We start from the raw sequence: 13,370 nt of genomic DNA, 5'->3' as shown, positions 1-13,370 counted from the left end.
CCATGATTATTTGTTTTCAGGGCCTCATTGGTTGTGGCGTTGAGCTAGATCTTGATCTACTTCTGAGTTATAATGTACTATTAATCAGTTTTAGCCTTTTACGGCTTCTTGGAATGATCATGAATTTCCATTTTATCTTCTAGTTTGAAAGGGAAAGTGATGAAGGTTCGGTAAGAAGCTCCCTTTGCCACATTTAGTATTCTCTTATAGGCATACGAGCGGCAGACGAAGATAAAGTTGATCTTGTCTATACTTGTACAGTTGTACAGATGTAGTCTTCTCCAGATATTGGAAGGTCTGTTTCCAGTTTCTTTCCATCTGATTGTTGTTTAAACGATTCTAAATTCAGAGCATTACCTCATAAATACATCTAGGAATATTAGTTTTAGATATGTTGCAGAATATTATCTTCATATCATTCATGGATGTGCTGATTTTGGCAGTCACAAGGGCTCACAGATTATTAGTGGCCAATATGCTCCGTCTGCCAGCTTCTCTGTTGGCATGTGGAAGATGCTAAGTGTTCTGCATGATTGGTTTTGTTGAATGAGATGTAAACACACTTTGAACGATTTTGCTACTTATGCTTGTAAGCCTGATAACTGTGTATGATCACTGAATTTTTTTCAGGTTGAAGAGAATATCGGTGCAGATATCTTTCGGAACACAAGGGTAATCCTTATCTCAGTTCTCATTGTACAGTTTGTTTGACTAATGCACCCTCCCCATTCTGAAGTACTGTTTAGCTTTGGAAACTCTTTTATTTACTGATATTTCACCTGTGAATCTGAAACTCCAATGATCCCTGTTAAAATATCTGCAGAAACATGTGTAAACGATTCTGTTTCTTTGTTTCTGAAAATTATGGCCATATATGGCTACAAATTGGAGACTACTGGAATAGCCACATTATTAGTTCCGTTTCTAAAAGTTCTTAACATTTACTTTTTGCATAAGTATAGACTAGAATATAACAGCGTTGAATCCTTGTAGGAGGAAACTGAAAGCCGAAAAGCGTCCACTATTATTCTTTAAAACTCTGTATAGGATAACATTAGTTCTGTATTTGGACTGTGGGAATTCACAACCATGAAAATATGAAATGGGTCATTAGACTCACTTTTTGCATTATTTTCTGTCTAAACAATGCAACTTGATGGGAACAAATACCTTTTGAAATATTAATCATTTTGGAGATTAGTTTAATGGGAATGTATAATACTTAAATGATTCTTAATTAGTGTCCCATTGACTCCTGTGTGAAGAATTATTTGCATTTAATCTCTGAGTGCGTTGTTACCCATCATCTGCACTAATTCTGCACCTTCTTAAACAACATTTGTTCCGTGCTTTTACATTGGTGCTTTGTTAAGTGAATTTATGTTGGTGCTTTGTTTTCAACTTGCCTTAAGTCTGCATATAATACACACATTTGTTTAGTATAGTAAGCAGAGAACTCACACCAACCATAGCACTTTTATGTTTCACACTTGCACTGTTGTATTTCCTCTCATATCAGATATGCTCCATTTCTCGAGCTGTGTGAGACAGCGCTATGTGTCACGGTGTCGAGCTCGATTATGATATATTTCTGTGCTTTTGGTCCAAAAATGGCTTGTATCCATGACGGTAATAGTTTAGGTAAAATGAAGAGTCCAAGTACCAATGACTGAACATGACAATTGACGACAAAGGGAGTATATTATATACATCCTCTTATAATAGTCCAATGTATATCTACACTTTAGCTATAAAAAACACTTTAACAAGACACACACAATTCACACATACATATTTTATACATTTTGATATGTGATCCATTCACTGAAAAGCCAGTGATTCGTCACTTTTGATAGGCAGAAATCCCTTTGTTCCTTCTCAAACTTTTAATTTTTTTTTCCGAGGGAGAATGGTTTTCAGTTTTGACATGGGTAGGAAGTATCAGTTTCATAATCACAGCAAAGATATGCTTTTTGTGAGCACAATAATCTCAGTACTACTCCTCACATGTTTCCCATTTGCGCAGGCCTTGGTCTCAAAACCAGCCACCATGCTCACTGCTGCAAATCCCGCGAAGCAGGGTTGCCAATCAAAGTGTGGGAATTTAACAATTCCTTATCCTTTTGGTATCGGAAAAGACTGTGCCATGGGAGATGACTATATCGTGATGTGTATCACCAAAAACGGCACCAAATATGCTGCTTATTGGAACGAGTATTCAGTGATTCTAAACATAACCGAGACAGAGTTGACAATGGAATCTCTACCAGTGGCGCAATCATGTGATGGGGAAACACTGAAGGAAAAGGTAACAACAACAAGTATCGCGGTTTTCATGTGATGGGGAAACCCATATCATTATCATCAACTGCAAACAAGTTTATAGTTACTGGTTGTCATCATTATGGATTAATTGAGGCACAAACAAGGGCTAGCAGGAAAGTTGTTAGTTGTGTTTCCTTGTGTACTAAACAGAAGGATTTACTTGATGATACATGTTCTGGACTTGGCTGCTGTGAGGCTCCCATCCCAAAGGGTCTACAAAACTTTGATGCAAGTTTGGAGAAGATAGTGTATAACACTAGTGTATCATCCGGGAACTGCAGTTACGCCTTCATAGCAAAACGTTCAAGCATAAATTTCATTCGAGCTGTTGATCTTCAGGACCCTGGATTCGCTTCCAAGGTGGACAGCATGCCGTCTGTACTGGACTGGTTTATTGCAAACGCGACATGTATAGAGGCTCAAAAGAAGTCAAGTATGTATGCTTGTCAACAGAATACAACTTGCATTGATCTTGATAAAGATCTGAATGTTTATGGTTATCGCTGTAAATGTCTGAAAGGGTACGAGGGTAATCCTTATCTTAAACCAGGTTGTACAGGTTAGTCCTGCTCTCCTTTGTTGGTGCTATTTCTTCTTTGTTACTGTTGATGATGATATATCTTTTTCTCTTTTCTCAGATACCAATGAATGCAAAGGACTGAGTAATCCCTGCTCTAGAATTTGTGTAAATACCCCAGGACACTATGAATGTCATTGCCCAAAAGGTTATCAGGGTGATGGCAAGAAAGATGGGAGTGGTTGTCTGGAGAAAAGCATGCAAATTATTATTCCTGTTGGTAATTTTTTATTTGATCAATTTACTCTTAGTAACTTTTGTTCATTGATGATTAATGAAACACAATTAGCAGAGTCTGTGTGTTTTTCTGGGGTGTATTACTGCACCACTCACTGTGGTGGGACTGGTGGCTCACAGGGGGTTATATTTTTGCTCCTAACAACTGCTAATATTTGAACACTTCCGGCTCTGTTCTATTCGACTTATTTTGACTTGTTTCAGACAAAATAAGTTCAGAAAAATTAAGTTTGTTTTTTCCAACATTTTCGCACACAAATTAGTTTATTTCAGACAAAATAATTTTTTTTCAGATAAAATAAGTTAAGATAATATAAGCTCAAACAAAATAAGTCGAATGGAACGGAGCCGAGTACTATCTGATCATCAATTTGTTTTTTGTGATTTTCAGGAATTGGCATAGGTTTGGGATCTATACTTCTTGTGCTAGGCGGATATTGGCTTTTGATTGTAGCAAAAAGGAGAAAGAAGATAATGCAAAAAGCTAAAAACTTTGAGCGGAATGGAGGCTTGTTATTGAAACAACAAATGTCAACTAAGGATGGTATGATTGAGAGAATAAGTATTATCACTGCAGAAGAGCTAGAGAAAGCCACTGATTACTTCAACGAAGACAGAGTTCTCGGTCAAGGAGGCCAAGGTACAGTCTATAAAGGTATGTTAAGGGATGGAAAGATTGTTGCTATAAAGAAATCCAAGGTAGGAACAGAAAATAGGTCAAGTCAATTCATCAATGAGGTGGTTATTTTATCACAAATCAACCACAGAAATATAGTCAAGCTGTTAGGATGTTGTTTGGAGACAGAAGTCCCATTATTAGTTTTTGAATTCATTCCTAATGACACTCTTTCTAAACATATCCATGATCCTAATGAGGACTTCCCGATTACTTGGGAAATGCGTCTCCAAATTGCAATAGATGTTGCAGGAGCACTCACTTACTTGCACTCGGCATCCTCAATGCCTATCTTTCATAGAGACATCAAAACCTCCAACATACTTCTTGATGCTAAATATAGAGCAAAGTTGTCTGATTTTGGGACATCGAGATATGTTGCTGTTGATCAAACTCATTTAACCACCTCTGTTCAAGGCACATTTGGTTATTTAGATCCTGAGTATTTTCGGTCTAACCAATTTACTGAGAAGAGTGATGTTTATGGATTTGGGGTAGTTCTTGTAGAGCTTCTGACAGGAAAGAGGGCGGTTTTTTCTACTGAATCTCATAATGGGAGAAGTCTTGTGTTGTGGTTTTTATTAGCAATGGAAGATTCCAACTTTTCTGAGGTTTTGGCTGCTCGGGTTGCAAATGAGGGTAAGGAAGAAACTATCCGGGTGCTGTTGCCTATCTTGCTAAAAGGTGTCTGGATATGGATGGTAAGCAAAGGCCAACAATGAGAGAAGCTGCATTAGAGTTGGAGATGATCAGTCAACATAATCATATGCTTGTGTTAGTTCAGAAGAATCTTCCAGAGGCAACTGTAAACACATTATCGAAGATCAGAAGTCGTCCAAGAGATAGCCTTTTGCCTCCGTACACATCTATCTGATAAATGAGCTGGTTTTTAATTAGTCTGTAAGTTTGTGGTACCTTTAACTGCATTTTAAGTATTCTTTTTTTGCAGATTCAGTTCTGTTGTAATTGTTCTGCATCTGTTATCTGTTCAAATATAAGCAGTTTCCACTTACAATCTTACCAGAGTCGCGGCATTTTGATATCTATTTTAAGTACACTGAAAATCTCAGCTTCAATCAGCCAGTCAGAACAGACTATTCATGGACAATGTACAACTTTCTTGTATTCTAAACTTTTAAATTTTTATTGCAAGAGATAAATTTGTTCTGTTACACAACTCAGTGAACAGAATTTAGTTTGCAGGTTTACATAAAAGTCTATCTGCAAGACTTCGACTGACTTTGTATCAGGAAGGGAAAGAGATAGAGGGGGCGTTAGCACTTAGCAGTATACCCATGTACATATCTGAATCCAACATATGTGCCAACCTGCAGCTGTACTTAACAACTAGCAATATAGTTATCAAGATCAATGCAAGTTGTATTAATAAGTTTTACAGCGTTCTTGGAATGATCATGAATTTCCATTTTATTCTTCTAGTTTTATAATGTATTATTTTCTCTATACTTGTACAGATGTAGTTTTCTCCAGATATTGGAAGGTCTGTTTCCAGTTTCATTCCTTCTGATTGTTGTTTAAACGATTCTAAATTCAGAGCATTACCTCATAAATCCATCTAGGAAGATCTGAAAAAGGTTCTTCTGTTTTTGTTTTCTAGAATGATCTGAAAAAGTCTAAAATGATGGGTTGACTGATCTTTGTTATCAAACAAGAGGGTCCAACATATTATTGGTCTTCTGAGATAACAATTAGACCGAATATATATGTTTCATATATAGTTTATAAATCATTATCAAACTATATATTGGCAAAGGAGAGGGGATTCCCGACTCTCGAGCCATGTGACAAGATACATAGGTGACTTGTGTGCGCAATGTCCCATGAGTTTTAATATTAAATACTCTATAAGTCCTCATTTTAAACGCAACATTAATTTGACTTTTCAAAGTTTAAATTGTAAAATCTCGGCTTATTTTTCAATCACAACAATTGTAGAATTTTGCCTTATTTTTTAGTTGCAATAAATAATACTTTGAATTACATAAGGTAATGTTAAAAATATGATATAGAGCTACATGAAAGCTTTGAGTGAGCTCTATGCACTGTTGCTGAAAACTAACATAATACTTTGGGTAGAGTCTGGAGTAATGCTCAATTCCATTTGTGTCCTCAACACCCTTTGTTATCTTGCGTAGTGCTCAATTCCATCATGCTCCTGCATATTATGTATGAAAATACAAAGTGAGTAGAATATAAGAAGTGTTATTTGCAAAACTAATACTACTTCCGTTTCAAAATACTCTTTACACTTTCCGTTTTAGTCTGTTTTAAAATGTTTTTTAAAACTTTATTTTATTCTATTTTTTACATGAAAATTTACCACCTTACCTTTCTTACCATTACAATATTTACAATTTTCCACTCATTTTCTCTTACTTTATTCATTTTTCTTTTATACCCATTAACTTTTTTACACATTTATCTTACTTTATCAATATTTTATTATATTCAATTAACTTTTCTATTTTTATCTCAATATTTGTACAAATAGTAACTGCAAACATCTTTATGAAACGAAGGTAGTATAAAATAAATATCAAAAATTCTTATTTACATGAGGTGTACGATAAATATTGTACACCGAAATTAAAGTTGACGTAAAATGCTTAAAAGTCACCATTATATATGTAAAAGTTATCTACTTTTTAGTAATAAAAATTTTCGTTTTAATAAAAAATATTTATTCAAAATCACTAATAATGTATAAAATTAATCATTTAACACTTTAAAATGTTTATCTATTAACTTTTATTGTAATAGTATAAAAGTTAGAGAAAACTGAGTAAAAGTTAGAGAAAACTGAATTAAAGTTATATTGGTGCACAATAAATTTATTGTACAACTTGTGCACACAAGACCTTTTGAATAAATATTTATAAGGTTATTTACCCCTTGGAAAGTTACCCCGATGTCTGGGACTACAAAGCATGTTTTTAGCTTTTAGTAGCACACTCAAAGCTTCATTTATCTTCATTCGTTCGTGTGGCAAATGACTTGAGCAAGCAACTCTAATCTTTACCATTAACATCATGCACTCCTCTCTTTTTTGAAGCATTGCTTGTTGAGTCCTTGGCTCCATTTCGCCAGCTTCGTCGTCACTTTCATCCTCCATAAGTGTTGAGTCAACAATTTGCAACACTTGATCAGGCAATGCAGCCTTTGCATACATATGGAGGTTGAAACCTTCCTTGAACATATAATCGGTAGGTCTTCTTCTTGTCACGAGTTCAAGCAGTAGGATTCCGTAACTGTAAATATCGGCCTCAGGAGAGGCTCCACTTCCCACTCCGTACTCTTAAACACAAAGAATTTCAATTAAAAAAAAAAAGTTGAATTCAAGAATGCAAAAGAATACTTATTTTCCTACCTATACATTTAATTTAGATATTTACGGTAGAATTCTTACTAATTTTCTTGTTATTTACTATATCTGTTTCATAATGATCTTTACGCTTTTCGTTTTATTCCGTTTCATAATGTTCTTTACACTTTACTTTATTTTATTTTAGGACATGATAATTTACTATCTTACCCCTTTTACCCTAGAAAATTTACAATTTTTCACTCACTTTCCTTCCCTTTATTCATTTTTTTTTCTTACACTCACTCATCTTTTTACACATCTACCATACTTTATCTATATTTTATTATATCCACCCACATTTTTACATACTTTTCCTACTTGTCTTAATATTTGTGCAAATAGTAACCGTAAAGTTCATTTTAAAAGGCATGTAGTAAGTGATTAATTTTCCATTCGGTGCAATGTTTAATTTTCACATGTAAAATTAATTACCTGGAGCAACATAGCCAATAGTTCCTCTAACACCAATTGAACTGCTTTGATTTGGGTGTAGAGGCTGAGAAAGAACCTTTGATAACCCAAAGTCAGCTACACGGGCAACCATGTCATTATCCAACAATATGTTGCTTGGTTTAAGATCGCAGTGCACAATCAGGTTACCACACTCGTGATGGAGATAATTGAGTGCATGAGCCACATCAATGGCTAAATCCAACCTTTGAAGAAGGCTTAGATTTCTATCGTCATATAACCATCTCTCAACATTTCCATTGGGCATGTACTCATAAACAAGAGCTTTAAACTCGTTTCTTTGGAAATCTATACTTGAGCAAGCAGTTAGTATCCCAACCAGATTTCGATGGCGAATATTCTTCAACGTCTCACACTCTGCCATGAAACTCTTAGACCCACCTCGTTGTTGCAAGTTGAGTACTTTTACGGCAATCATCTTCCCGTCCAACATTCCTTTATACACAGAACCAAAAGAACCCGAACCAAGTAGATTTCTTGAAGAAAACCCATCAGTTGCTTTGAGTAGCATGTTGTAGTGCGTTTGACGGTGAAATAGACTCTTTTTTCTTTGCATGACCTCTTATGTACAACCATATGCATGTGGCAATGGCGAGTACCCCAACAATTGCACAAATTATCATAATTTTCAACTTGAGAGCATGAGAAATTCTTCTTTTCTTCGTTTGTTTCTCCTCACATCTTGGGAAATCTAGCTGAGGGATTCCTCCACAAAGTCTACTATTGCCGAAAAGAAATATCGCACTTGCATTTAAGAAAACTCCTTTGGTTGGAACAGGTCCAGAAAGATTGTTGTTGGAAAGATCAATATGCAAAAGGTTTTTCAATGAGGCGAAAGCCAACGTAAATTGGTTGAAAGATTGGCTACAAATTTGGGTAATATTCCTGTAAAGTAATTACTTCCTAAGTCTAATTCTTTCAATTTACTGCAATTAATAAGCGTACTTATTATTGGGTGGATGTCACCTACTAGATTATTAGCGGTAAACATTAGTCGTTGTAGGTTATAGAATTTGGAATTTGAGAAACAGAAATTGATTCAAGAGAGAGGAGAACTCATTCTCATTAATCAAAACAGAATCAATCAAATGAAAAATAAGAGGAGCTAGTGTTTATATACACAGTGAGTCAGCAACTATTCTAACAACTTGACTAACTAACTAACTACCTTCTAACAAACTTCTTGGAGAAGAAATAATAAATATAAGTTAATGATGTCATAATCCTATATTGACTCTTAATGGCCAACAATGCCATGTAATCGGTTTCATTCCCTCGATAATGAATGTTAGTGAGGGAATCAACTGTTTTTAAGCATTTCATTGCTAATAATACAACAATTAACAAGGAAAGGGATGAGGCTATGACAAACAAAGGGCTTTGTGGCTTCATTTTGTAGGCTTTTGGTTTTGTGTTTGTTTTTGTGAGGTGATATTTATCAACAATGTCCATTTCTTTATATAGACTTTTAAATTGTCCCTTAATTCACGGGTACGTAGCAAGTGTCTATGTCAAAATGTATCATCAATTTCCATTAATATCCTTATGTATGTATGTATGCACGTATGAATATGTATCATTGTTACGGAGTAGTATTATTATGTCGCTTTGATACTTAGCTAGTAAAATAATCCGTCTACGTTTAATTGGTCAAGTTTTAAGGGGTGATACTTAAGATCTGAAATCGAATTCCGCCTACATCTTTTATTGCTTTGACTTTTATTACTCTCTCTACACAAAACAAAACATTCCAAAATTCTTAATTAGAAGTACTCTGTGTTTCTCTTGACTTAATTACTCCGTATGACTTATGAGTGAGTCACGTACTATTTCGTTCGTCCCTAAATGATTGTCCCATGGTATTTTTTTGAAATTCTCATTTAATTGAGATAAAATATTCATGTGATGTCTTATTTGTCTCGTTTAAATATATATTTTAGAATATCAACCTTTTACTTTTGAAGCGTCTGTAAATAACTCGAGATATTTACATTTTAAATCGTGTATAGAGATCGTGAAAACTCAAATGGAACAATTTCATACACCTCTCCAACTATTTCTCCATTATGTATGAATCAACTGTGGGGATCATGTCATTTTAGAGGGGTAGATATTTTAATAAGTAAAACAAGTGGGAATCATGTCATTTTAGAGGGGTGACGTGAGAGGGGTGGGGGTGGGGTTTACTTCTGAAATTATTTGTTTAATAGGGCGGTGAGACATATAATATATTACTGTAGATAGATCATTTAATTAGATGGTGAATTTGATAAGTTACTGAAAATAACAAGTGTATCTCTTAACTGAATACTATACAGTCGGAAAAGACAAATGTATCCGTTAAATAAATACGGAGAGAGTACGAAGTAATTAATTTTGGACAACATGACTAACAAAAAACCAACCACGTAACTTTTACTGCTTATGCATTGACTGAGCTGAGTCAAGCCATTGTCCTTAACTACGATATTTACTTTTCTATGGAATGAGTGGTGGTTCTAATATGAGGACCCTTTAGCTCCAGATCATTGTTAATGTCCTCATTGTCCTGTTGTGTGGAAAACTGGAAACTTTTCCACACATAATGTCAATTACGTACTTGTCATATCAAATTTGTTAAGAGACCACACCAAAAATAAAATAAAATAAATTTATTAAGAATTTTTAAAGTGGACTATTCTTATATATTTAATTTTTGTGATATATTTGTAAAAAAAATATATATCCATGTGGGATTTGTTAGATTTGTCTTGAAATATATCTCTCATTATACCGAGGGAGAGGTTCTTGAAATATATCTCTCGTTATAATGAGGGAGAATTTTTATAAAATTTTCAAATGTATAATGAGAGATGTTAGCGTTTAAAATAGTGCATTGATAAGAGTGAAATCTTAAAAAAATGGAGAAGGCAAGTTGTTAGAAACTTTCAGAAAAGAAGGTATATATTTCATGGTAGAACTCTTTTTTTTTTTTTTTTTCTAAAGATCAATTTTATCGATTATAAGTTCACGTCATATGAGACTTTGTTACTACAACAATACAATACACCGCAATTTGGATTATACACCCGGGTGCACAGTGCTCATTGTGCACCCTGTTGAACATTTATTGAAAATCTAATGAACATTGAGAACGATTTCAATATATATGTACTAGTGAAATAGTTAAACTATATGTTCTATGGATTTGAACTATATGTTCATTGGCTATATATTCTTTGGGTATGAACAATATGTTCTTTGTATTTGAACTATATGTTCTTTGTAAAACAGGGTGCACAGTGAGCATTGTGCACCCGGGTGCATAAACCATATTTTGACAATATACTACCTCCGTTTCAAAATGATCTTTACACTTTAAGTTTTAATTCACAATGTTATTTACACTTTGTTATTTCTATTTTTTGACATGAAAATTTACTACCTTACCTTTCTTACTTCATAATATTTATAATTTTTCACTCACTTTCTCTTAATTAATTCCTTTTTCTTTCTTACATCCATCTACTTTTTTACACATTTATCTTACTTTATCCAAATTTTATTATATTCAACAAACTTTTCTATTTTTGTCTTAATATTTTTGCAAATAATACCATAAATATCGTTATGAAACGGAAGTGGTAATGCGTAACATAACAAACTTTTTCTTTGTACCACATCTAACACGATAAGCGTTCTTGTCTAGATAGGTACAAGAATTTTTTTTTTTTTTTGACGGGAAAGAACAACTTCATTAATAATCACTCATACGACATCTACAATCAGTGGCGTATTCAGGATTTTGAAACAGGGTAGACACTTTTATAAGAAATAAAAACGTACTACAATTTTATTTTTGAAAATATACAATGAAAATGACAATTTACGGAGTACTAATTACAACGTTTACATTCCCCTCAGATTTTTTTTACAATGTTTACATAAAATTTACCAATTTCACCTTTCACTCTTATTTTGTAAATTGCATGATTTTAAAGATTTACAAGATAAATATATATAGAGTACTCCATGTTATATAAGCAAATAACAAAAAAAATTAAAAATATACGAAGTAGAAATTAAAAATCAGATGAGAATATGACGTGGCATCCCCGAAAAAAGAAAAAAAAAACTGGAATTTTAAATACTTGGCGAATTAAAAATAAGGTATATATATTTAATCTGCAACAAAGAAACATAAAGGCAAGATGCTAGAGTGGTTAGCAAGAAAATCTAAGTATGATATTGCCCCCTTTGGGTCATGGGTTTGACTCCTGCAATGATCAAATTTGTGTTTTTTTTTTAAACTCAGTCTATTAAAATAATTTTTCAATTAAAACACTCTACCCAGTTTACACTATGCATCTGCCATTGTCTACAATAATAAAATAGATCTGCATACCACATATTCGAAGAAAATACAAAACTGTTACAATCAAAACAATTATTATTCTGCATCTTAAAGCACTTCTCGTACTCCACCGCTTCTAGCTTAACGCGAGCAGTGATTTTCGATGTTTTCGCATCTTTCCAAGTAGAGCCCTTCGCAATTGGCGCATGAATTGTTCTGATCGACGAGTTGATAAATCTTAAACCTGTAGGAATCCAAAACTCCTTTCTAATTATTGAATCCTTAAAAAAATTCTCATCCATGGATGCGAATCAAGAACCTAGAAAACTCTAGAAAAAACCCAAATAAATTGGGAATAACCCAAGAATAAATTGGGAACAAATCAACGGAAAACAAAACCAAAACAAGACAAACCATAAAGAAAAACGATGAAAAAAAAGAAAAAGGGTCGAAAATAGTTTAATTTTCGAAGAAATTAGACTATTTCCGGTCTAAGCGGCAAAGAAAACTGAAACCCTACAAGATGTAGGGTGACAATGGATCGGAGGTGGATCGGGTGGAGCTTCATCCGCCTCCATCCGTCAAGTTTTCATCCATCATCTAACCCATCCATCACCTGATTTACCCCATCCACATCCGACCCATCCATCATCTGCGGATGAATCGGATGGATCGGGTGATTAACGGGTGAAATTAAAATCATCGTCAATTTTTATTTATAATATCAATATAAAGTAATATGTGTTAATATAGTGGTCAATGAAGTATAAATTTGATACATATGCATTATAAAATAGCCTAAAATACTAATAATAAAAAATTATTAGGTGATAAATACAAGATTCTATTAATAATTAAGTAATTTTAGTGAAAAAATTAATAATTTTAATGGATAGATGGATGGATCGGATGATGGATCGGGTGACGGGTTGGATGAACCTCCACCCGAATCCGACCCGACCCATCACCCGATCCACCCGCCACCCGTTTAACACTCCATAATTCCGTATTTTATCGAATTTTCATCCATATGTTCGATTCGGATGGTTCGAATATCCGTCGGACTCGGATGAAATTGCCACCCCTAACAAGATGAGAGAGAAGATAGGAAAAAAGGAGAGAGAGGGGAGCGCCGCACTAGTATACTATGTACTTGCTAAACATGGAACTAAAAAGTTACAAAAATATTGAATAATCCTTAGATAAATTGGACAAATTTATGCAGACAAATTTATGCGAATCTTCAAAGATGACTGAGTCTTTAAAAACTGAGGGAGACGTTCTTTAACAATTTTCGCTTGACTCGACTTATACATACAAACGACTCAAGTCAATGTTTTTACCTCGAGGTCACTTAAGTCTAAGT

At 34.1% G+C, this 13,370-nt stretch overlaps 1 protein-coding gene and 1 pseudogene across 3 annotated transcripts; one reads left to right on the top strand and one right to left on the bottom strand.

Annotated features, from left to right (window-relative positions):
• Positions 1–719: 719 nt before the first annotated feature.
• On the top strand, positions 720–5,333 carry LOC110799605 (wall-associated receptor kinase-like 1; annotated as a pseudogene).
• Positions 5,334–5,693: 360 nt separating this feature from the next.
• On the bottom strand, positions 5,694–9,119 carry LOC110799607 (probable LRR receptor-like serine/threonine-protein kinase At3g47570). 3 transcript variants are annotated; one of them, XM_022004888.2, is made up of 3 exons: positions 7,633–9,119; positions 6,741–7,130; positions 5,694–5,991 (listed from the first exon to the last, which is right to left on the bottom strand). In XM_022004888.2, exons 1-3 carry the CDS (start codon positions 8,225–8,227, stop codon positions 5,984–5,986), a joined length of 993 nt encoding a protein of 330 aa, XP_021860580.2. In that variant the 5' UTR covers positions 8,228–9,119; the 3' UTR covers positions 5,694–5,983. The 3 variants fall into 3 exon arrangements, with proteins under 3 accessions (XP_021860580.2, XP_056683532.1, XP_021860579.2); XM_056827554.1 differs by having other exon boundaries at positions 6,856–7,130; XM_022004887.2 differs by having other exon boundaries at positions 5,696–5,991; positions 6,726–7,130; positions 7,633–9,118.
• Between the last annotated feature and the right edge of the window lie 4,251 nt (positions 9,120–13,370).

The sequence above is a fragment of the Spinacia oleracea genome, chromosome 4, assembly GCF_020520425.1.
Source record: "Spinacia oleracea cultivar Varoflay chromosome 4, BTI_SOV_V1, whole genome shotgun sequence".
Taxonomy (NCBI): domain Eukaryota; kingdom Viridiplantae; phylum Streptophyta; class Magnoliopsida; order Caryophyllales; family Amaranthaceae; genus Spinacia; species Spinacia oleracea.
This window is presented reverse-complemented; position numbering and strand designations above follow the sequence as displayed.

Excerpts from the sequence above, each read along its gene's own strand:
- LOC110799607 (XM_022004887.2), bottom strand. The coding sequence starts at position 8,227 with ATGCAAAGAAAAAAGAGTCTATTTCACCGTCAAACGCACTACAACATG. Across the intron at positions 7,131-7,632 it reads TATTGGCTATGTTGCTCCAG|AGTACGGAGTGGGAAGTGGA; the intron begins GTAATTAATTTT and ends TTTGTGTTTAAG.